The 25635-nt window shown below is 37.6% G+C and overlaps 1 protein-coding gene across 1 annotated transcript in view; it reads right to left on the bottom strand.

Annotated features, from left to right (window-relative positions):
- Positions 1-256: 256 nt before the first annotated feature.
- Positions 257-25635, bottom strand: part of WDR64 (WD repeat domain 64) — a 63070-nt gene continuing 37691 nt past the window's right edge. Inside the window, exons 11-28 of the mRNA XM_088524285.1 lie at positions 24287-24413; positions 21958-22106; positions 19311-19434; positions 17109-17281; positions 16215-16391; positions 14860-14990; positions 12228-12320; positions 10016-10091; positions 9662-9704; positions 8759-8895; positions 6646-6751; positions 6102-6163; positions 5613-5722; positions 4638-4826; positions 3598-3697; positions 1467-1547; positions 1258-1291; positions 257-494 (exon numbers count right to left, since the gene is read on the bottom strand). Of these exons, the coding sequence (XP_088380411.1) occupies positions 406-494; positions 1258-1291; positions 1467-1547; positions 3598-3697; positions 4638-4826; positions 5613-5722; positions 6102-6163; positions 6646-6751; positions 8759-8895; positions 9662-9704; positions 10016-10091; positions 12228-12320; positions 14860-14990; positions 16215-16391; positions 17109-17281; positions 19311-19434; positions 21958-22106; positions 24287-24413 (2001 nt within the window). The 3' untranslated portion in view covers positions 257-405. The remainder of the gene's footprint in view (positions 495-1257; positions 1292-1466; positions 1548-3597; positions 3698-4637; positions 4827-5612; positions 5723-6101; positions 6164-6645; positions 6752-8758; positions 8896-9661; positions 9705-10015; positions 10092-12227; positions 12321-14859; positions 14991-16214; positions 16392-17108; positions 17282-19310; positions 19435-21957; positions 22107-24286; positions 24414-25635) is intronic.

Genomic DNA, 25635 nt, shown 5'->3' with positions numbered 1-25635 from the left:
GGCCCATGTCCAAGGACACCAGAGCTCGTGAAACATGAAGAAAGGTTAGAGCAGTAGCTCTGGAATAACATTTCTTATTCATTAGAGAAGTCTGCATGGCTAGCAAGACAAGCATTTTTGCAGGCTTATAAATCTGAATCTTTAAGTAGTTAATAGGAGCAAGATGCTTTTCTTTCTTATTAAACAAAATTGTTAAAAAAGAGCTGTTGTGTGAGTATCTTTTGTTATAACATACATAAGCCTTATTAGATTTTTTTTTTCTGCACGAAAGACTGGAATATAGGTAAACAGTCATGTTCTGCATGTTGTGCTTACTAATGAAATGTTAAATATGAGATAAAAAATCAGGAAAATTTTTGAAAAGAGGAAACTGCTAATCTACTTGCCTGAAGAGGGATATTATGTTTATTTATCTTGATGCTGTTCTTCAATGAGCTCTGGCTCCATTTTCCATTCAGTGCGACTGGAGCTTTCAGTGTTGTTCCACTCATAACCTTAACAAAACAAATTATGAAATTTCATGACATAATGGTTCAAGTATATAACCGTTTTGTAACAATACAGACAACAACTGTTTTTCATGTATGTATCCCACAGCAAAGAATAAAGTCTGATCTCCTTTTACTGTAAATCCACTGCAGTGCCATTCATGGCTTCAGTTCAGTTGCTCCCAATTTGCCAAGGCACAAGACCCCTGCATTTTGCTTTTTTTCTTCGAGGAAGAACAAAACACAGATTTCCAAGACACATTAATGGCAGAAGAATATCGTATGTGCTGATTATTTGAACGCTAACAGGATATAATAAATCCTGAGTTCTCTTTCATTGGGTTATTATGAATGAGATACTCTGCTTCTACTCTGCTGCTTACACAAGCACTGTCACATACTTTTGAATATATAGTATCCTATTCATCCTGCCTGTCTTCAACATCTAAAAATTAGAAATCTCATCCAAGCTAACCATCCAGATTCTCTCTATAGGGAGAAATCAGAACCTCTGCAAGGGGTGATTCTTTCCATTCTATAATAGGCAGGGTACTCTAAGCTGTGGATGTGCTGATCTATTTCCATGGCAGGAACCTAAAATCCCAGCTAGACTGTTCACAATAAATCATATCAATATCATAAATGATATGCACTTACAGTAACCAAAACTTTGGGCAGTTAAGAATCAATATTCTTTGGACTGAAAAGAGTAAGCAAAAAGGTAATGATACGTAGTTCAGCAGAATAAGTAAATGGTTGCAGTACTCACTGGGTAGAATACTCTCTTCAGCTGGGCTTCCCAGCTATTGCCAAAAGGGGAATGGAGTTGGGTAGGTAGCAACACAAGCCATGTCAAAAAAACAAATTGAGCAGCAGAGAGTTAACAGTAGAAAGTCAAAGCATGTGACTTTAAACATTTGCTAATGCTAATGGCGTTTGCTTTATCAATGCCACTGCTAAAGATAGACTTGTGTTTACCTCATATATAGGAATAGATCCAAACACCACACCAGCCTCTTTTTTTCCAGTCTTGAAACTTTCCAAAGGTTGTCTAAGAATCTGAACACAGGAAAAAAAAGTCAGTTCATTACTAGCTAAAAATTAATTCAGAAATGTTGACAAATATTACTTCTATTATTGAACTATATGATAACACTCATGTTATCTGAAGAAATGTATGTATTATGTATGTAAATGATTATGTAGAGAGATTGAGGTTTATGCACAGGTTTCCTTTGTATCACATAAAGACTGGAAAATTTTAATCAAAAATTAGAAGGGGATCAGTCTTCTGCTATAAAAAATGTGCAATTAGCAAAATTTAAACTTTCCAAGGAACACAAAATCAAGGTAGTTAATAGCAAAATGATTTTTATCACCTATGTTGCATCTAGTTTTAAACACTTGCATAGGTTTGTCAACTATTAGCACCTTGCATAAGCTCAATATAGGAATCACTTTCAGGGAACTTGTCAGATTTGGTGGATGCATGCTGTTAGAGGACAGTGGAGTCTAGCCAAGGATAATAGAGTAGACACTCCTTTGCAGATGACAACTTCATCTTAGGGCAGTCAGTCATTCTCTTGGGCTATGCAAATCAAGAATGCTTCAGTTCATGCTTCAGCTGCCAGTTAGGAAAGAAATAGATGAATTAAAAGGCATTTCTGCTGTAAGGTGTAGAAAACCTTGAAGCTGTGAAAATTCTTCAAATACTTTGATAGTTCATTCATTCTCACATGAAATAGGAGACTTAATAAGGTAATAGGTACCTGCCCTTATAGACAGGGCAGGAAAGGTAACTGTCCTAAGATGATGTAGCAATGCTTTCACCTGGGAGGGCAATTCATAATCCACTGCAAGCAAAAAAAAAAAAAAAAAAAAAAAAAAACTCCTCAAGCATTAAATACTGCAAAGAATTCTTGTTTTCATCAATGCTGTAAATACAAGTTTTGTCGGAAACAGTACATTGTAAAGAAATTTTCTAGTTAATTTTTTTTCACATTCATTCTAAATACACAGCTGAGTGTACTGCAATATTTTAAGAAACACCACATCTTCTGTAATGTAAAACATTCCTCAGTGAACCCATCGCAGTTTCTGTCAGTTTTGAGCATGCTGGCTTCAGCATGATATGCCAACTGAATTACACTGAATTAGTGAGATGCTCCAGATATTTACAGAGCTACCGAAAATCACACCTCTAGGCAGAACTACAAACTAAAGTCTATGGATTTGTTCCTCTTTAAGGGAAATGGAAGCAAATCAATCCTTTTTTGTTGTTGTTTTCTCATTGACAGCCTAATCAGAAAGGAATCCACCACTAATGTGTCTGAACATGCAAGTATTTTGTATTCTGATGTTTTCAGTGAGTCCTCTTTTCAAATGACTAGGAAAAGTAAAACCTGAAGTACAACCCAACTCTACTGACTTTCCCCACAGTGTGCTGAACCACCTCATTTTACCAGAAGAACACGGAGAGAAGTAACCTGTCACACAGAGTAATATCTTTTGCTGACTGTTTGGCCTTTATCTTGTCTCATTAGGCTAACATACTGGGATATAAAGAAGTCTCATAGTAATGCAAAGTTTAGGTGAGGATGTTAATTCACCCCCATCACTTTGTTGGTCACGGGGGAATAATGGTTGGGAAGGTGTTAAGGGAAGTTTTTTGGCAAGCAGCCACAGGATTAGTATTTTTTATTTTTTCTTTTCTTGTTCAACTTCCACAAAGAAGCCTTGTTTGAATCCATGACTTCTGAATGCTAAGCCAGGTGAAAAAAAAAAAAAAGAGCTGCACCATTTTTCAGTCAGAGCTTTAGGAGCCGTACCATTAATCAGTTAGCGCTGTAGAAAATATTTGTAGCGACACCTGAACGGACTCAGAACCCCCTGAAGTCCAGTTTCATGGGAACCCTGAAAAAACTGTTGCATATAACCAGGGATCCATTGATGTTATCATATTTTCACATTTCCAACAGCTAAGCCTATGGTATTTAGAATTTCTGTTGGAGGATATGTTCTAGCTTTTTCTTGAATGAGAAGGACATAGAGGATTATTATGGTTGTTTCCTAGTATGTTGCATAGAACTGATGCATATATATCAGTAACCTTTGGAGAAGCCAAAGCTCTGAAAAACTTGAAGTCCTGAAGTATATCTTCATGTTCAGGCTTATTTAAAACCAAAGATGATCTGGTCAGTGACTTCCACCTGTAAAAAAGACAGAAGACAACAGAAAAAAATCATCCCATCAAAACGTCAATATCCAAAAGTGAACACATACACATTCATATCTGGCTTTAAAATAAAATTATTTTAAAGTATAAAATATTCCTTAAAACATAATTTATATTAGGAGTTTCATAGGTGTCATGAAGAGCTTCACTAACATCTCATCAATCCAGATACTGGCTTGTCAACTGTAGGAGGCTGGATATGTTAACTTAAGAAATACTAGTTATTACAACTGAGTACTAACTTGCTCAATGTCTAATAATGACTCTTAACATTTTTATCAGTTCTGACTACAGTTCCTCTATACCACCTTCATAACACAGTTTCCTCTGTTCATATACCTAGCTTCCAAAGTTGATCACAAGACAAAAAGATCTAGAGGAGAGTGTCTATTGGTGCAGCTTAACACGGTTTCATTTATAGTCAGAAAAAATACGTCACATCAGACAAGCTAAAGACGTGGAAACTATGGTGAAAAATTTAGATCCTTTTTCTGCATAGCACTGCTGAAATTTTTCAGTAGGTCACCTGAGTCACTAAGACTATTAACTAGAAGGCTTTTCATTAAAAATTTGGAAGTGCCATTATCAACTTGTGGAAACACAATGAAAACAGGCTCCTAACCTGAACATATACATATACATATACATATACAACGCAGTCTAATTAAGCTAAAATTTGGGGCAATTATCTAGCCATCACTATTACTATAGTCAAATCCTGATCATTACCCAATCCATAACAACTAAGAGATTTCTCCAAAGTTCATAAAATCATTACAAAAGGGTTATACTTCATAATTAATAGGAAATATTGATGTTTTTCTGACCAACAGGTTGACAGGTGTTTTGTGAAATCTAATATTTTCAGATATGTTCCACAAATCACACACGTATGTAAATATTTGAAATCTTACTTTTCCCTGTCCAGTATTAGAGGATATTCAGATTTCTTCTTCTTTTCCATGTATTTGCTTTCCTCTTTAATTATTGTTGGAAATTTATTAATATCACAAGGCAAAATCAGCTCACTGATCTCTGATAATTCAAACTTCCTGGGCTGTCCAAAGTAACCAAGATAGTATCCATTCGTGGCATGCCAGAGCCTACATACAGAGTAGAAGCAGTGTCAAAGGAGAGAAGAGAAAAATGGATACTTTTAGAAGTGAAAAAAAAGAAATCTCTCTATTTGATAAAGTTCCACAGAACTGCTCCAGAGTACAGTATGTGAGCCATAAAACATTATCAACTGAAACTGAAGTTGAATGTTAAAATGTAACTTGAGAGTAGAAAAAAATCAAAAGGATGTTGTAAAAATCGGAAAACAAGCAAACAGGTCAGTTCTATAATTAATAAATAGAAGAGTAGAGACACAAACATCCTGAACTGTCCTGCAATAAGTTGCTGCCACCACAGCAGGATGCTCTGTATCAGAAATTCCTGAGTGTTACTGATTGCCAAAAACATCCTAAAATATCTCTTCAAATCTACTTGCTAGCCAAGAACGAACTGCGCAGTTGTCTATAAAGCAACTTTAGGCTGAAATTATTTACTTTGCCAGACAAAATATTTAGAAAACGTGCTAACTTAACAGGTTTTGAAATCTAAAACTGAATCAGGCAGAGCAGGAGCTTATTTCCAAGGGCTTGTTAGTCATGCATTCAAAATCAACTCACTGAAAGAAAATGACAGTTTATAAGAGGTGTAACTTCCTGGGAAGAGTAGGAATGTTTCCTTAAAAAATCAGTTCTTACATGTGCAGGAAACAAAGTTTACCCAATGTTATATCTTATTTAAGTTCTGAGTTATACGTAAGTCCAGTAAGAACAGGAACTTTGGAGACAGTTCAATTCACTGGACACAACAGTAAGAAATAGTAGCAATTTTTGTACCTGACTGAACCATCAATAGATGCAGTCGCTACCACATTTTTCTCTTCTTCATGAAATAAATCAACCACTTTGGTAGAGTGTGCCCTCCAGCAGAGCTCCTCCTTTACTTGCTGAGGGGGAAAAACACCACAACCACATTTCAGGCAGTCGTGTGTGCTACCACATTTACTATCCGAGTAGGTTATTAAAAGAGATAAAATAATACATCTGCAAACAGGTTGCAGGTGGCATATGGCAGAAACACTGTTTGGGGGATGTGGATAGATTTTTTAAATAGCCTCTTTCAACACAATGGAATAATTCTAGCAGCACTTTAAGTACATTTTTCTGTTTTTTCACAGGACCAAGTTATTATGCCAAGCAGAAGATATGACCTTTATGGGCAGGAAACATTTTAAGGCCCTCTAGAGCTCTGCATCCATTTTTCACTATTTGTCTTACCAGAACAGAATACTGGTCAGGTTAAGAAAATGTAAATTTTTTCCTTACATTTTTACTGTCCTGTAGATCTTTGAAGAATGAGCCAATGCTCCAGCGCATAATATAACCTTCTGTTTAAGACAGGAAAAAGCAAAGCATGAACAGATTTCATTAGTGCTATATAAACTATTAGTGCAGATAAACTCTTGGATTTTCTGCCAGATGAAAGCCAAATTCAGTGTGAAATTAATAGTTGGACAATGAGCAGAGACCACTAGTGCTTTCCTTCCTGATATTGCTGTGCACTTTTGAGGCCATTACTGTGCAGTATATGCACATCAGTGACTGAAATGTGTCTCTCGGTACAGCCATAGCAGCAGTTTTTAGTTATGGGAACCTGTTCTCAGGGATGTGAAAATGTTATTATCATTAAGCTTTAACCTACTATCCATGCATACAGAAAACATTCTTCTTGATTATTTTAATGATGGCTTTGATAGAGAAAGGATGGCAGTCTTAGTACCTTCTCTTCTGTATTTCTGGCACATTTACAAAATAATCTTTTGTGGTCCTATAAACTGTCTTGACAAGAATGACTGACGTATTCACTCACCTTTACTGCCTGCCAGAAGAATGTTAGTAGAGATATCTGTGCACAGTGCTGTCAGAGAAACTGAAGGATATTTCGAAAAGGGCAAAATTTCTTTCAGCAAGTTTCCCTAAAATACAGTAATTAAATAAACACACATAACATCTTTATAACATCTGCAGGAAAAAAAAAAAACAGTGTAGTAGCTGAATGTTGTTAAATATACGCAGCCTTATCCAACCCATTCAGAAAGTTGCTGGAGAGTTTTTTCTATAATCTACTGAATGACTAAGATAACTGGAGTGTACTCTGTTAGATTGCCATCTTTTTTACATCAATATCACAGACTGTTTCACTTTAGAGCCAATCCACAGCTCATGTGCACCCATCCCTACGTCCCTGGTCACTTCTCATTTGCTATGAAATATCATCACTATGTATCACATTTGCTACTGAAATGTCTGTTCTTCCTTCAAACAGACCCATAACGCCTCCTTCACCTCCTTGTTATATACTCAAAAGGACCTTCTCCCTTTCTATTCCTTCAGTCTTTGGTGGAGGTGAGGAAGAATATCTTGCCGATAAGTAGACTCTTGCCTGGCATCCAAGAGATGATGATGGTGACTTTGACGTACCAATAATGAAGACAACAAAACCAAACATATTTCACACTTACTGTACTTGTGAAGATTTATTATTGTATTCTATTTCTGCATAAAATGTTTCTGAAAGTTTCTCCCTATGACTTGCCTTTGCTGGTATACGTTTTAAAGCCTGATGTGGCTGAGGTATGATGATCACTGTCTACTGTGGTAGCCCATATTATCTGACCATATCATGGTACTCCATTCTCTTTCTGTATTACTTTTTTCTTTCTTGTTTAGAGTGATGCTTTCTGGAGCTGAGCCTGAGGTGATAACAATACCTAAGCCATTGGCAGCCTATTGAGTGACTGACTTTACAGTCTGAATGAACCTACAGGTCCCATGCGTCATGATAATATTATTTTCTGATTGTAACTCTGTTAGTCTCATTTGACTAGCTGACTTGCGCAATGCTGCACTCATCACAGCATCAGGATAATTGAAGTTGGAAGGCAAGTCTGGAGATCACATAGTATGATCATGCTTCTCAAAGCAAAGTCAGGCTGAGCAGGTTGTTCAGGATCATGTCCAGTTGGCTTTGAATATTCCCAAGAATGGAAACTCCACACACCCTTACACCCTTATAATAAAAAAAGTTTTCTTACATTCAAACTGAATTTCCTGTATTTCAGTTTGCGCCCATTGCCTCTTGTCCTGTTACTGGATGCCACAGAGAAGTCTGGCTCAGTCGTCTTTACTCCCTCCCATTGGTATTTACACACAGTGATAAGGTCTCCTCAAGCCATCTCTTCTTGAGGCTGCACATTCTGAGCTTTCTTAGCCTCTCTTCATATGACAGATGTTTCAATACCTTAATCACCTCTGAGGCCCTTCAACCCTTTGCTGGACTTGAATGGACCACTCTGGATGTGGAGGTAGAGAAACACCTCCCCCGACATGCTGGTCTTCCTAATGCAGTCTGGGATACTGTCATCCTTTGTGGTGCTGTCACAACTTGTTGTACTTCAGAACCCACGGATCATTTTCTGCCAAGCTGCTTTCCGACTGACCAGTCCCCAGCATGTACTGGTACATGGAGTTACTCTTCCCCAGATGCAGATGCAGGTCATCATTGATTATCATTACAGGGGACAGGGTGCATTATGTCCAAATAGTTTCTGAGAAAGTTTGCTAGCTAGACATATTTCTCCTGTCCTAAAAGCAGGATACGACACCTTGCCTATCAACCCCCTTAGAAAGTAAATGAAATGGGTGAAAATTTGACTATTGGAGTTTACACAGACACTAGACACAACTCTACAGTCAGTTTTTCCATAATTGTTCCTTGTCATGTGTTTCCTCATTTTTCATTTGTCATTACTCTCTACCACAGTTGAAAAAGCAGAAGTAATTTGTGCTCATGGAAGAACTATGAACCAGAAAATGCAAGCTATTGCAAGTTACTGCTAGTTACTGGAAAGCATGTTACAAAAACTGGCAGAATTACCTTCTCCTTTTATCCAATCTCATCCCAAAGCCATTCAGATAGCTACCTGAATACTCCATAAGTAGATACAGCCATTTTCATGAGCAGAAGCCAGTACTGGTGAGTATCCCATTACAGCTTTGGAGAATAATACGTTCTTCTCCCAGTGCTGCACATTCTGATAGGCTGTTGTGTCTTTTTCTGCTTTGGAACACAAATGGCAATACATGATCTCAACACATTTCTTTTTTGCACTGGTTTCCAATATACAAAAATTACATGATAGGAAAAAGCAACTTTGGAAAGAAACTTCCTTTGCAGGATGACATCACTTTCAAAATGTGTTACAGATATGTAAACTGAAAAGAAATGAGAACAGTCTCCATGATCACATCTAAACTATCCATCACTATTCCCCCATGAGGTGGAGAAACCTTATTCATAGCATAGCAACAGATTTTACAAAAGCTGACACACCAATGAGAATGGAAGAGCTATGCAGGACAGTGCATGACACTTTATATACATAGATAGATACATATATATATGCATATACATATATATAGAGAGAAGACTTTTCCTTTTAAATTTCCATTTGATTTTGAAGATTTTTTTCTGAGAAGTCATTCATTCATACTTGACTTAAGCTCACTCTTGGTTTACCATTTCACTAATTAACTGCTCAAATGTTTATGTGAAAGGAGATGCTGTATAATTGGTGGTCCCAATTGCAGCATCACATCTACTTAGCAAAATCAGTATTTGAGCCTTTGGAAAGCCTGCATTTTGGGCTGGCTTTTGGGAAATAACTGGAGGTAAGCAAAAGGCAGAGAGGTGTGTCATCCACATGCCAACTACTCTCCTGGTTATTGAAAAGCTCAAAAGAAGTTTGCCAGGCAAATTGGCCGTTAATATAGCAGAACAATCATGGGTCAGCAACAAAGAGAATGAAAACAATGTATTTCCATACCTGTTGCTTCTTGAGTATTAGTTTCATCACTTTTTATATTTTCCTAAAAGCAAGGAATAAAATGTAACAGAATTAGAAAATGGAACTGATGTGTGATGAGAATAGTTACTCATCTGAAATTCCTTGTAGCCATTCTACTTCGTAGAGAGATGGCTGCTTGACAGATATTCCCCATCTCGTTCCTACTCCACGATTAGAAGAACAAAGTTAATTCCTGGGTTATCCTTGACCTCTAGTTTTCTGCAAGGCTATATGGAGGTGTTTTTTTTTTTAATAACTTACTGGATTTGAAAATAAGAACAAAAGAGAAATTTGCTTTGGGTGCTACAGAATCAATGAAGCCACTACAGTTACCTTATTTAGATTTTCTGGTCCTGGAATGACATCACTCCCTACAGTATCAGTAGTAGAGGACAGGGAATCAATTTTCCTGTGTGAAAAAACAACATTCAGAGAGAGATGGCTAACAGTACAAAATACAGTATTAGAGATCACTAGCATTCTTGAAAGTACTGTTTGCTATCTGGAAATCAACACTGTCCGGTGTAATAAAGCATAATAAGTAATGAGGCAAGATTTGCTTATGACACAGTCACCCTATCCTGTCAGAACTTCAATCCACAGTAAATCAAAACATTGGTTTTCATGCTGCTATAAAATGAAAGGGGAAAAAGGCAGCACTTGCTCATGACTCGTTCCATTTAATTTTATGCAGTACTTTGTTCCGCAAATAGCTTTCCATTAATTTAACTTCCTTTCAATTTTTTACAACAGTGCTCAGAAAAGGGAAAGAAAAGGGGGAGAAAATCAAGGAAAGAAAGGAGGATGTGTTTTGCAATGTTTGCATTTTTAAGTCAGTAAAAATTCTAACAGGCAACAGACAACTTACACTGACATTACAATTGTTCTGTTTTTGACAAGACTATCTGAATAACTGGGATAACGTGAAGAATACACAAAAAGTATGCAGCCAATAGGCTGCCACACAGGTCTGCATAGGTGGTTCTGATTTTTTAGTTTTTCAGTGCTTGATTTTACAAACTTGCTAACATTCTTTAACCTATGTGTATGAGGGATAACCATCAAATTCTCTCAGATATCTTTACAGAACATACAAAATACAAATATGTATGATTCAAAGTCATTGCAGGAACTACGTGCTTACACACTATCAGATTTTTTTCCTGATCTATAAAAAATCTATTTGGGAATCATAATTACTGCATTTAAGTTACCTAGCGCTTTTTAAATTAATCATTAAGTTGTAACGGCAAAAAGCAGATCTAAGAACTAAGCGACAAAGTCACATTTAAGGGTGACCTTAAGGCATATTTCCATATATGAGGGATACTCTAGTCCTGTTAACCATCTTAGCAGCTCTCTGCTGAACTCACTCCAGCAACTCCATGTCCCTCTTGTACTGAAGATACTCCAGATGTGGCCTCACCAGAAGTAGGTAGAGGAAGAGGCTCACTTCCCTCAGTCTGCTGGCAACACTCCTCCTAACACAGCCCAGGACACCACTGGCCTTCTTGGCCACAAGGGTACATGGCAGGCTCATGATCTGCTTGTTGTCCAACAGGACTCCCAGCTCCTTCTCAGCAGAGCTGCTTTCCAGCAGGTCAATCCCCAATCTGTGCTGGTAAAGGGGCTATTCCTGCCCAGGCGCAGGAACCCACACTTGCCTTTGTTGAACTTCACAAGGTTCCCTTCTGCCCATCTGTCCAGGCCCCTCTGAAAGGCAGCAGAGCCCTCTGTTGTATTGGTTACTCCTCACAGCTTGGTACCACCAGCAAAGGCTGAGGGTGCACTCTCTCCCTTCATCCCAGTGATTGATGAGTAAGTTGAAGAATACTGGACCGTATTGATCGCAGTATTGACCGCAGTGGACAGCAGTACCTACACAACTCCAACTAGACTCTGCATTATTGATCACAACCCTTCGAGCTCTGCCTTCCAGCCAATTCTCAGTTCACCTCACTGCCTGCTCATCTATCCCACACTTCCTGAGATTGCCTTAAAAGGGCATCATCTTTGGCTGAAATTCTACTCCCTGTGCAACACCTCCAGCATACACTAGCCTCTAGCTTGATTTGAGACTTCAGGCTGCACACTCAATTCCCTCTGTTTGAATTGTAATGACTTGAGGACTGTACCAGATTTGAAAAAAAGAAAAAAAAAAAAAACCTGCTGCCACAGAGGACTCAAAGAGTTAACTCACAGAAGCAGGAGTCAAAGAAGTTACAGCACACAGGAGATCTAAAAACAGACAAAAGTTGGCTTCATCTGGAACAGAACTGAGACTTTGGAAGTCACTTTGATCATAACAGGATAGCTTAGTGGAGTGGTTAAAAAAACATAATATGCACTGATAAACATATCAAAACATCAAGAATGAGAAAACTAATTACCTGCTTGGACTTAACAATGAATTGATTAGATACAAAAATAAAAACAAAACTTCAATTTTAAACAGCTGTCTTGGATAAAAATTAGATTAGTTTTATACAGCAAAATTACAAATGAATGCCCCATCCTTGGTAAAAGACACAATGCATACAGTTACCCAGAGAAGAAAGCACAGGGAACAAGGAACAACAGAGCATTGACTCCAGATGTTTGAGGGACTGAAGCCTGGCTGTCTTCATTAATTTTATACCTGAAAATACAGAAAAAAAGTAAAAATTTATAAAAGCAAAATATCTCACAATGAAGTTATAGCTAAGTTAATATTAGAAAAAACATCTTGTTCCTGGATTTCAATACAGTCATAAAACTCCTGGGCATAATACCCTGCTTGCAAAGTATTGACCTCCCTTTCTTCCATCCACATGAACTGGCCTCCAGGTATATGGGGAGGCAAAAGCAAGTGAAGAGGGGATAGCACCAGAACTGCAGCTGAGCTTTTATTTACTGTTGTGCAGATATATTCAGCTCACTTTTTTACAGGCATGTCAACACATGAAGGATGTTGAGAAACTTGGGTAGTGCATCTAAATCTTGACTTCAGATGGTCTTGAAAAGGCCTGTGTTCCATATCCAGCCTCTCCACTCAGTCTAACCTAACATGTTGTCATTGTTCACGTTCCTGATTTGGCAACTTACTCCAGAGGGGAATTTCTGGAATTATCCTGCACCATTTTGTCCCTTTCTGTGAACTGTTGTATTTTCTGAAGCATCTTATGTACAACTAGGAGAAGATAGAAAGATCATTACCAGATTTTCAAAATCATTTCCAGATTTTTCCATGTTGGACATGAGACTTGTGGCTTTCTTGTTGCTGACAGTTTTGAACTTAAAACTAATATCAAAATGAATACTAATACTAACTAATACTAAAAACTAATACCAATGCTGACACTGGAATGCACATCTTCCATCTGCCAAAGAACTGCCATGCATTATGACGAACCAATGGTATGGATCTTTCTTACACTACCCTGTATCCCACAGCCTTGTAGGCTCAAAACCATCCAGATGTAAGTAGGAACTGAGCCTACCTATGTCTCAGAAGAACTAAGAACTACCTTAGTCTTCTTGAGTTGCGAGGACTCTCAACATTTCCTCTTTCTTCCAAGTGACTGACAGCTAAACATTTCAAGTTGAAGTAAACATTTCTCCTAGATGATTTTTGTACTCTTTTAAAGTGAAGGAAATGAAATAAATTTTCAACTTGTGCCAGTCTAAAACACCTCTCCTCAGTTTGATTGCCCAAAAGCCAATCTAACCAATGAGTTTTATATTAATTACTAATGGTCTTGTTAAAAGTTTTTGCTAGAACCTGGAAAAATTGGTCAGAGGTTATTTCTAATTGGTGATCTGATCTAGGCAGTAAGCCAAATGGAAACATAGCCAGCTGTGGCTCAACAAAATGCCTCTATTCCTTAGTGGGTAGAATATGAGAAGGTAAGGTAAAACATTACTCAAAGCTCTTGTTGTATCTCTCCCCAGTTCCTTCACATTGCCTGAATTTCCCTAAGTTATCTTTGAGAAAGAATATCTATTTCAAAGGGAAATTATCTTCATCAGACTTGAAGAATAAGAAGACATTTAAAATGTGCAAGGCACAACAGAGGCTCAACCACAAATATAGGTCAAGGAGAAAAACAGAGAATTGGAGAAAGGCACAGTAATATTAGAATAGTACAAAGGTTAAAAAAACAGAACAGAGGATAACACAAAAATAGTAATCCCGAAAAAACTAGCTGTTGCAAAAACAGTACTTTCCTCTGCAAAAGAATTTAATCTCTTTCATTTAAGACAGAGCAGACTGTGCAGTTTTTCACTGGTCATATCTTTTTATTTTCTTGTTGCTTATTGAATCATCCCTTTTTCTCCTTTGACATCTTACTCTTCCAGGCTGTCAGTGATGGCTGTCCTTCCCCTTCACCTCTTGGAATGAAATGTCTTTCCATTACTCCATCTTTCTCACTTTCAAGTACAAAATGACTGCTTAATCCCACAGCCCTATCTCAATAGACTATGACACTCTTTTTTCTGTTTGTCTGCTTTAAAAAAAAAAAATGTTAATGCCTTTATCACCCAAAAATCGAGGTTAAGGGATCTTCTAATGGAAAGACAGCTGAATTTCCCATCAGAAATTACATCTAAATATAATTAAATCCCGATCTGAAGGCCAGAAGCAATGACTGTTAATAGTTTAGCAGGCACTTCAATCCCTATTTTCAGTGGATGGCTGGGATATTCAGCTACACATCTATAAAAGGCATCTCCTTACTACTGAGGGAAGGATCTGACTAAACTTCTCTAGCCAAACACAAACAGTGGATCTAGCAAACAGCCTATCCAATGCAGTGTCAAGGCATATTGAAACATCCAAAATGACGTGGTTCCACAGCTCTGTAGCAGCCACTAATCAATGACAGAGAGACTAAGGGACAGTTTCCTCAGTGATGGTGTTGAATTATATCAAAACCCTATTCTTGATTACATCACCCCTTCCACAAATGGCCAGCATACTGACTAGAAGAATCATCTTGAAGGAGGGAGGTGGTGCAGCAGATAATTTGCTATTTTTAATCCTACTTCTCAGTCACCCTTGACAGATGGGTCACACATCAGGAATGACACTTTTAGTAGAGAATGCTGAAAACTGTCTTAGAATATACAATATGTTGTTTGAAAGGTTAAGAGTGAAATACTGGAGATCAAAATGCCTCCATGAAAATACTACTTACAGACATCTGACAGAGGCAGCTTCAAAGTCCCACAAAATTATTGCACCGTTTGCATTTCCTGTAGCTATCAAACTGCATCCTTCTACTTTTAACACATCAAAGCACTTCATTTCCCTGGAATGTACAAAATTCTACAAAAGCATTAAAAGGAGTTTTAGTATCAGTAATGCAGACACTAGAGAATTAAATGTTTTAGCTGTTTATTTAATGGATACATTGACAGTATCTATGAGAGCCATAATTTCAAAACATTTTATTCTAAAGCTACTGTATTTCAAAACATTTTATTCAAATACTACTGTATTTGAGACATCCAGCAGCATCAGGAGGAAGCAGTGAATGTTCAGTGAGTTGAAGACTCACTGCTGCTGAGGATGGAAGCCAACTCAACACATTGTCAAGGGAGGTTTGCTGCTTGCTGAGGGCTCAGATGATCTCCAGGACACTGCAAAGAGGCTGATAAGGTTCATCTGGCCCTCAGACCTGCCTCTCTGCTTCTCTTCCATGTGGGTGCCAATGACAGTGCTAGAGGAGTCCCCACATGAATCAAATGTGACTGCATGACTCTGAGGGTAATGGTCAAGGGCATGGGGGGCCAGATGGCATTCTCCTCAATCCTGCCAGTAAGGAGGAAGAGTTTGAGGAGGAGTAGACAGGTTCTTTACGTCAAAAACTGTTTGGACACCTGGCGTCAGCAAACTTTTTTTTGTTCTTTTGACTGTGGGAGCCTTTTTGAGGATTGAAGACTCCTAGAAAGATATAGAATCCACATGATGAAGTAGGCAAATCATCTTTGCCAACAGGCTGGCCAACTTGTCAAGGACACGAGAAACACGTACCCTGAGTGGAGAAGGATTACCCTAGGAGATATGTTAACATATAAAAGTCCATGGGCTCTAATGCACATATGAGTGCTGAGAAAGCTGGTTGATATCATTATGAGGCCACTCTCAATTTGAAAGGTGATGGTGTTTGTGAAAGATTTCTGAGGACTAGAAGAAAGCAGATGTCATTTCTGTCTTCAAGAAGCTATAGGCCTGTTGGCTTTACCTTGGACCCTGAGATGGAGATGGAGCAAGTACCTGGAAACTATTTTGAGGCAAATGAAGGACAGGAAGGTTAATAGGAATAGTCAGCAAGGATTTATGAAATAGAAATGGAAATGCCTGACCAATCTAATAGTCCTTTATGACTACTCTCTGATGACTAGTTCATTGCATAAGGGAGATCAATGGACTAGATTTTAATTAAGTATTAAGAACTGTTGTTAAAACATGCATTTCTCAGTTGCATAGTAAGCCTTTTACTTTCTGATCTTTTCTAAAAAAAATGTTGAATTTTGAAGTGTTTCTCACCTCTTTTTCACTGCTTAGAGAATTGGTGTCAGGCAGCGGCTGAATGTCTGGAAAAAAATCATGTGTTTGTAAGTCATCAGGCTTCAGTGACAGAGACAAAACTGGATTTTTCAGTGGAAATGCCACAGCCTCAGGAAGCTCCCATGTTACATTTAGATGTGTTTGACTTTCATTACCCTATTAAAGTAAAAGTAAAAAATCTGTATGTACTACGCCAAACTACAAAAAAAATTACATACTTCACCCAGCATATGCCTAGAGTGCAAATGGAAGTACCAGTTAGAGATATTTCAGGTCCTTTTGAATTACCTGCTGGTATATTAGAAGTTGACTAGCTGGGGAGTTCGGAGTTTTTCATTGTTTGCAGTTTAGCTACCCACTTAACCTGAGTTTTCACTTCAGTTACAGCTGCTTGGTTTATTAATTTTTGTAATCTCCAATTCACAGTTAGCATACCAGCAAAGCTGGTGATTTTCCCACTTGTGTAAAAAGATCAAGGTCTTTGGTTCACCATGGTTCTCAGTTACTGATCTTTCCCCATTGTGCCTAGAGTTAGCAGGAGTCTGTCCAGCAAACAGAGATTTATTTAACACCTGTGACAATGTATTCAGAAATTGAATCAAGAAAAGCTCAATCACAAAAAATGTGCATGTCCTGTTATACGAAAGAAATGCATGGAAAGAAATAATCATCAGAATGTTGAAAAAGAGCAACAGATTCAGAAGCATATTAATACTTAGCCAGAAATGCAGAAAACTGATGATATGCAGAAAATGGATTGTCAGTTTTTCTACCGACTAAGGAAAATAAAGTCTGTTTACCTTTGAAATTGGGAGCTACCAAATGAAATTAGAAAAAACCCACATATGTATATATGTACATATGAAAAAAAACCTGAATGATTTTCATCTTCCCACTCTGCTCCAAAACAAGAAGCACATGTTTGCTCTGACCAGCTTTCAGATAAACTACTTGAAGCAGATGATGTCTCTCCTCTTTGCTGTGCTCAGCCAAAGGCAAGGCTTTCATTTCCTGCCCGCTTCCAAAATCCCAGACTTTCACTGTTCCTAGATAGGGATAAAGAAGATGTATGAAAGTGAATGAACTATGAAGAATAATACATTTCAAACTCAGAAACTTCAAATGGATCAGACAAGGAGAGAGAGGAAAAAAATATGAACCAGTTGAATGTTCAGAGCTAGGTCATTCATGTTTTAAAAGTAATATTTTTGTGTATGTGTTTCTTAGGAAAGCACACTTAGGGAGGCAAACTTTACCAGAAAACACCTTTGCTGCTAGCCCTACTACTTTTTCATCTTTTTTCCAAATTTGTTTTATGTTGCAGCCCAGGATGGAAGTCCACTATCTCATTTTTGTTTCTGGACTAAAGCCATCAGAGAATAAGTGGTCGGCAGGAACAGTGTGACCCAGATCACTAGACCTATCTCACATTGCTACTGAGGAGAAAGACCGGAACATTATTTAAGTGAAGCAGTTAAAGCACTCAGTTTCTGTCATGGTCTTAAGACTCATGAGGGACGCATTCTCTGCTCTTAAGCATAAATAAAACATATTAGTCACCATGCGGTGTGGAAAAGACTCCCTCTGTGTGAGGGAACTTTCATATACTTCATATATTTTAATACTTCAGGTGAGCATTCCTGAACATTTAAATGTGAGAAGAAATCAAGAATTATTCATCCATGTTAACAGATAACAAAATTATTTAAGTTTGCAGCAAAGTGCAGTGTAGTACTTGTGAATAAACTGGAAAGGTTTTGTCACATTACCTAAAATTAATCCGTCCTAAATAACACAGGGGAAACATATATATATATATATACACTCTACTGTTCATTGTTTGCAAGACACTATTAAATTCCCCTCAGACACTATAAAATCCAGAAAATGACTTTTCTCCAGTATCTTAATACAAAATTACTGAAATATCTTTCTGTCTTTCCACCTTGGCTAGTTCCATATAACTATTTTTTAAAAATTGAAAAAAAAAGAAGTCCTTTGTCTTATAAATGTCACTATATTCATTATGTACCCATTGTAACCAGATCTATTTTATATGAACACCATTTTAAACTAAAATGGAAACTGTGGCTCAGTATGGCAAAGAATGAAACAGTGCATAGTGACTAATGTCAGTGCGGTATTTTTGAAATGACAAACATTTAACTTTGAAGGGCAGACCCATTTTGGCATATTTTACATTCCTTTTAATGCAACTTTCTTGAGCTACAGGGTTATAAAATGCTAATGAAAACAATATGAAAAATAACTGAACTGTAGTCTTATGAATTTATGAAAGCTGAGTTAAATCATCTCAGGCAGAAAAGTGAGTTTTAGTAAGACCACATAGGGATGCTGAGAGCCCAAAATATGCCATCATTACTAGAGTTAATATTGTAATGATGGCATATTTTACTCTATTAGAGATAATATTGTATACCCAGTGTAAGGGATTATCAAATGTTTTCTAATGTAAAGTTAGCAAAGAAAATTCATATATATGGATTATTTTCCTTAGGAAAAGAAGGAAATACTTTTTACAGCTCAATTTACATTGAATTATCTAAGTGTTATTATTCTGGAAAGATTGCAGAGCTCTAAGTTTTTTAGAGCTTGCATAACAAAGGTGGATGCTCATAGCTATTGTGCACAGTTTAATCCTAGACATTTTGGAATAATTATTAAAATTTCTCTGAATTTTTCTGCAGAGAGATTTCTCTGCAGAATCTGGAGTCATCCAGCTACACTGGTACCCATTTATAGCTCAAAGTTCTTATGAGGAAACACTTTTTCAGATCAAGAGCTATGCAGTACTAGAGTTCAAGCAGCCTAAAATCACCTTTCAATGAATCACCTATCAAAAGAATACACAAACAAGATCAAAAGAAATCACCTCTTTCTCCCCAGACGTAAAGCTTTGTGTTCCTTTCTCTGCCTACTTCCTCTCCATTTTGAAGGATAACCAAAAATCACTCCCATCACTTAGAGCGCTTCAACTAAAGTTTTCGGACTGCTCATACTGTACATAATTTTAAATGACATTAATGAAGAGGTGGTAATTATTAATTGCTTTACCATCACATGCTCCAGTAGCAAAATGAAAACCTTTTTCTTCAATGGCTGCACAGGTTACTTCAATATTCAGCCCATGTGCATCTTCAATCTGATATATTTGATACCCTGTTTCTAGTTCCCACACCTAAAAAAAAAAAAGATTTTAATTATTTGAACTCCATCTTTCAAAAAAAATATCACACAGTCTATTCCTGTGTAATTGCAGAAAGAGGAATACTTCCAAAGGCAAATTTTCACATGCCATGAAAAAGACTCTCTGATAGTTCATCAGATTCACTATCACAATACTATGCTAGTTCACTGAAATGATTGTGTCATTTCTCTGAAAATGTTCCATTCTGCAGTGAAGTCACTGCAGCATGGAGAGGCCTATTTGACATGCTAGGAGAAAGACTGCTGTTAAGTCAGAGAGGTTGATTAAAAATACGAATATTTGCAATGCAAAGATCAAGGAAATCTATCTAGAAAGAATGGTTAGGTCTATAATTTTTATGCTGAATATCCAAATGGGACTCTTCATAAGTATTTGGTCTGAAAGTGTAGGAATTACTGTATCTGACTATTATCTAAGTCTTTTTAGATTTTAAACAGTGTCTCTTAATGAAATACCAGGACAAAGTAGGTCCCTGTAAAGGAATAGCTGGAATTTAACTGTAATGAAGTAGCTACAATATCAGATGCACTGTTTGGATCTGATTTTCTATATCACTGAATGGCCATAATTATTTTGCAATTGTAATGTTTTTGTAGGTACCATGTAATCTTCTGTATGGAAGAGAAGATTTACAGTGAGAAATAATATCTTCATTAGGTGTAGAAAATACACAAACATTTACAGAAACAAGCCTTTCTTCAAAGGAATGGCATAGATCACCAGCTGGCCCCAAAATGGATACTGACCCTATCTACATCTTGCCACGTAAGTCCATCAGCAATTAATGACTAGTGCAGATCTTTAGTACCCTGCTAATCAGTGTCAAACTATTAATGACACCAGGAATGATTGGTTGTGTTTGCTGTAAGTCTTCTGACACTTGTGTGGTGACTTTTTCAGTTGATTCAAATGTAACTAGCAGAATTAATAGGCATACCCATTTTTTTTTCATGAATGTTTCAGTACAAATAAATATAGCCAGAGAATGCATTTCTAGTTTGGCATGGTGGGAAGAGACTGAAGAAGCTGGAGGAAATGGATGATGATAATAAGAATATGAAAGTGTTTCGACACAGTTCACATTTTGATATGGAAGAACAAACACTCGTGAGCAACACATTTTTACGGTCATTATCATTATGTGTCTAATAGCCCACCAAAATCAATGGGTACTAGATATCTAGGAGTTCTCTGAATATCTATTGAGTGACTAAGTTCATTTCTAGAACAGTGTCCAAACAATTGTCCAAACTGAGGCAGGATGAAATGAAATTAATAAATTGAAATGAATGGATATTAAATGAATGGATAATCCTGAAGCCAAATCCCTGAAATGTATTTAAGTTTTTAGCTTTTATTTACTTGAATGGGAACTAGAGACCTACAAATGCTTGTGATCTATATATAAGTGTTTTAAAAAACTGCATTTCACTCATTTCCTCTATTTCAAAAGCCTCACAAGTTCTTCTGAACAAAGTCTGTAGACAGGGAATAGGCGTGAGCTGTAATAAGGAGTAACAACTGAGAGAGGTTTCTTTTGCTTTCTTTTTCTTGCTATTTGGCTATTCTTTTTAACATTTTAAACATTTATCTTAGGACCGAAAATCCCAAAGGCTCAGGAAAATGTGTTCTAAGAAACCATTTGTAAGAGAAAAGGATCTACAGAAGGTCAGCAGATTGGCTGCAAGAACTGCTAGCCAAATAGATTCAGAAAAAAAAAGAATAGGAAACACAGCAGAAGGATGAAACTCAGGCTGTGTAGGTTAGGCACATGCATGTTTTACATGAACTCTCCAATTTTAGTCAAGGAATCTTTTTTTTTGGAGAGCAGAATCTTTTACATTATCCCGTTTATACAAAAGTGGATTTATTTGGTTGGTTGGTTGGTTTTGCATTATAATGATTCAAAGAGTGTTTTACATACACATGCATATTCCACTGAGTTGGCTGGGACTTAAGCACTTACTGAACTGTAAAGAGATGCTTGCCAGATACACCTTCTGAACTGAGGAATAATATGTTTCCATAAATTATTGACTGCGTGTGCAGTTTGTCATCATGGATTTAAAATTTCACTCTGTAGATACCATACAGTCAGTGGACTTTGACTGCTTCTGTTACACTTGCAAGAATCCATTGCAGTAAGATGTGAAGTGTACCAAAACGCAGCTAGAGGAAATAAAACCCCTAGTAAATCAACCAAATCCAGGGCCTCCAAAACCTACTGCATCTGACTGGGGCTTACAGTGATAAAAGAAGCTAATTGTGTCAATACAGTTTTCTAAGAGAAATAATGATGTAGAAGCCAAATAGCTTCAAGACTTCGTGGCATCTTGGCTTATCACTTCCCCGAAGAATGAGAGCATAAAAGAGCCACAAAACCGACGCTTTGAAAAATAAACAACAATCACTCTTACTTAATTTCCCAACAACTTACATGCAGTGAAAATAGCTGAAACTTTTTAAGTTTAATAGTTGACAATTTACACTCACCTTCAATATTGATTCAGAGCAGACAGTGAGAATTTGGTGAAAAGCCCTGTTGTAAACCAGAACATTGATGCTTTTCTCATGTGTCTGTGGAACTTGTTTTGTATCTTGAATCACATGAGTCAATGGATAAATATCAATGACAGATGAACCTGCACATGGTGAGAGGACTGAGAATACATGCATTTTATATAAAGTACCAGTTATATTCCATGGATACAGAAAGGCTTTATATAAGCCATAAGGTTCATCTAAGTTCTTCCAAACAGCATAAGGAATTTCTGCTGTTTATCGAGTATATCTGTTCCATAAAACAGAAAATGTTCACACACGTTCCCCAGCAAGGCACCAGTTAAAAAACTCTGAAGTATTCCGTGCCTTAAACCACCATGTTTCCACCTTTATGGGACTGATACCCTGACTCAAAACGCCATTAGGAGCTGTAAATCCCCTAGTCCCAGTGTGCCTTGGAGTGGAATGGAAGGAACGCAAATATGAGGCTCTGACTGGCAGATACCTCACTAAAAACAATTCTGCCATCCAAATTCTTAGAGATAAAGCAATTCTATCAGCAGGCAATAAAGGCTTTTCAGTAGCTTCCTTTATACAGCACTGCGGGTCTGAATAGCATTTGCAGATACCGTCCAGTGGTCTCTGACCAAGGAAAGAAAAGAAGGCAGACGGGGCAGACAGGACAAAGGAAAGAACAAGGTTTCCATAACAGAGGCTCACAAGCCGGCCTCCTATTTCCATTCTGAAATACTGCACTTCTACCAGCAGAGGAGCAGCAGTCAGCAGCACATCTGTAGCGAAGGAGGAATTTGCATAATACTTGGCACGAGCCCAGGCATACAGGCCAGCTTGGAAAAAGACGCAGAAGGATTGCTGTGGTAATATGCAAACGAAGCATGAAGGTTAGCCGAAATCATCCATAAGCACCGTCTCTTGTGATTTATGAATGTAGTAGCCTAATTGAAAATCTCCTCTGGAAAGTCAGGTACATCACTATGAGGATTAATTCTCCCACATATAGCCTCAGTCTCTGACTTCTTCAGGGACAAGGAGACATTCATTTAGCCTTTCAATGGAATCATTAACAGAGTCCAGGCCCAGATTTTTGGAGATATTTGGGCACTGATCCAATCAGTGTTTATAAGGGCATAGTCACCTAATTTTCACAAGGATTTAGCTATGTAAAATAACTACATTACTGAGTTCTCACTGATGTAAAGTTGAACTGAAAATGCTACCTGTATCTTAGATCAATTAATTATCCTTAAAAATTGGTCTGATTAGTACTCTGGGCATTTTTAAGTAAGACCAACTGGTTGAAGTTCCTTATGGTCTGCTCTACTGAGCAAATCTTGAATTTGTTTAATATTTTGTGGTTTGGAGTCCAAAGCATATTCAGGCTTCTAAAGCTGGGGTTTATTGGCAAACTGCGTTTTTCAGATCACTGAAAAAAAATGTTCATCTTCTCAGATCTGACAAGCTTTGTGCTTTTATTCCTGAAACAGGACAGAAAAATTTCTCTTCAAAGACAATGACCTTATTTGCCTGGTATATCTCAGGCCTCTATGGCCCCAGGAGGAGACGTTTAAAACTCGTGACTTGGGGGTGTCGGTGACTACTTCTCTGTGGCAGACAAACCTTGCCAGTCTCCAGATTCTCTGCCTTAGACCTAGAAGATTACAGTGACTTAGAATACAGCCAGAAAAAAATGAAATCAACTACTAAGTTCTAGGCCATTAGAGCTTCCAGGCTCCCTGCAGCAGATTCAAGAGGCAGAGCACAGAAATTGTAGGATGAGCTCCTGCAATACTTAATTTCTGATAAGTCTTACAGTGCAGCTATGCTGAAACTACAGATTGTGGGGTTCTCTCTAACTACTCAGTTAAACAAAGTGCTTGAACCCACCTCCAAGGGCTATGTAGAGAGCTGCTTTAATATCCAAACGGGCCAAAGGGAGGGAGTGGGAGGTGAGGCCAAGGAAGATCAGTAGTTGAGTAGCTTTTCACAAATGACAAGGCTGCAGAAGGGCATGTGTAGCTTAGTTTTTCTTAAGAGGCTCACCTTGGCTTCAGGGAAGAATTTCTTATTTATTTTGGTTTTTGCTTTTAGATTTCTTGATAAATATTTTCATGCATAATTGCCCTTCGAAACTAGCACCATGTATAGCAAGAATGACTTCAAAATGACCTTAGCATGCGCTAATACTCTTCCCAAATTTGGTGCACCCGTATACCTTCTTCCTATCCTCAACTTCAGTAGCCATAAAGGAAGCTAAATTCAACCATGGGGATGCATTCACACATTATCTGCAGCAACATACCTGTGATAAGTGTGTGGTGGTTATTGTCAAATACCATGGCAAAGATCTCTGTTTCTCCAGGGCTCTCCTGATTATCATGGAAGACCTGTAGCAGTGTTAGGGTCTGTATATCCCACACTCTAAAAATCTAGAGAGAGAGAAAGGAAAAGTCTAGTACTATAACACGATTGGATTTTCAACTACTTTTGAAAGGGAATATAGCCTTCATTCAAAATCATGCAGTTATGTGTGGTACTTCCCCAGAGCAGCAAACAGAGGCATCTTCACTCCCATTTTACTGAGGCACAAAAAGGCTGAGTTTCTCATAAATTGACAAGTCCACAAAAGAATCACACTTCCTGAGAATCAGCTCTACTCCGTAATGGCAAGATGACTCCATTGTCTCCTGCTTCTTTGGCATGTACAATTAAATGAAAATATTTCAAAAGCTTGTATTTTGAATTGGTCCATTGAACAGAGCATACACTATTTGAACTACTGGCAATATAAAAGTTATTTTCTGAAGCCTCCAGATTAGGAATTTCTGAAATCTTTGACTGACAGCAGCTGCTGGAGCAAATCAGGAACAGGACATATTGCAGAAGAATGATTTCTATGTCCACATAGTTCTTGGTGTTCTCCATAAGCAACTACAACCAACCACAATGAGGGTAGTATCCTATAAGGAAAACAATGCTCAATATGTTTGTTCTTACTTCCAGTTCCAACAGAGAACACAAAAGTTGTCTCAAACTCTAGAACTTACTGATAAGTATGTTATGTTATATGTTAGTAACACACATTTATCCCAATCAAAACTGGCACTGTAGGTGCTGTAGGTTTGCTGTTCAAATGGTTTTGAATCTTGCAACAAACCATGATGTAATTTCCCAGATTCCAAGGTTTTTAGTGTGGTAAATTTTCTGTCAAGATAATCTTATGCTCTCACAAGTTATTATCATCACCAATACCTTCCATGTGCAACTCTCACTCAGTTACCAAAACTGTGGTGAATTTTGTATGGACATTTCTGCAAGTTATTTGTAATTTTTCATCTATGTTTTTAAAAGTGCAAGGCTGCACTCTGTTTTTAATGCACAGACACATGCTGTTCTGTGCTCCCATCAATACTGGACCCATCAATGCTGGGAGTGTTCAGGGCTTTGACAAAGGTGCTTGAAGCTTTGGATGAAATATTCTGTAAAATGTTAGTCTACAAAACACGTCAGCACAAACCACAGCAAATATTCAACTGAATTTAGTGGCTTAGCTGTGTCTCAACCAGAAGTAGACCATAAATGCTACTGCTTGCTGTGCTATAGTCCCTGGAGATCTTCCTCTCTCAGCTGTTGCTTATTCATTGTGACCTA

Source organism: Tinamus guttatus, unplaced genomic scaffold (assembly GCF_059628265.1).
Source record: "Tinamus guttatus ecotype Peru unplaced genomic scaffold, ASM5962826v1 Tinamus_guttatus_pri_ptg000208l, whole genome shotgun sequence".
NCBI lineage: Eukaryota > Metazoa > Chordata > Aves > Tinamiformes > Tinamidae > Tinamus > Tinamus guttatus.
Note: the sequence above shows the minus strand (reverse complement) of the source record. Positions and strands in the feature narration are given on the sequence as shown.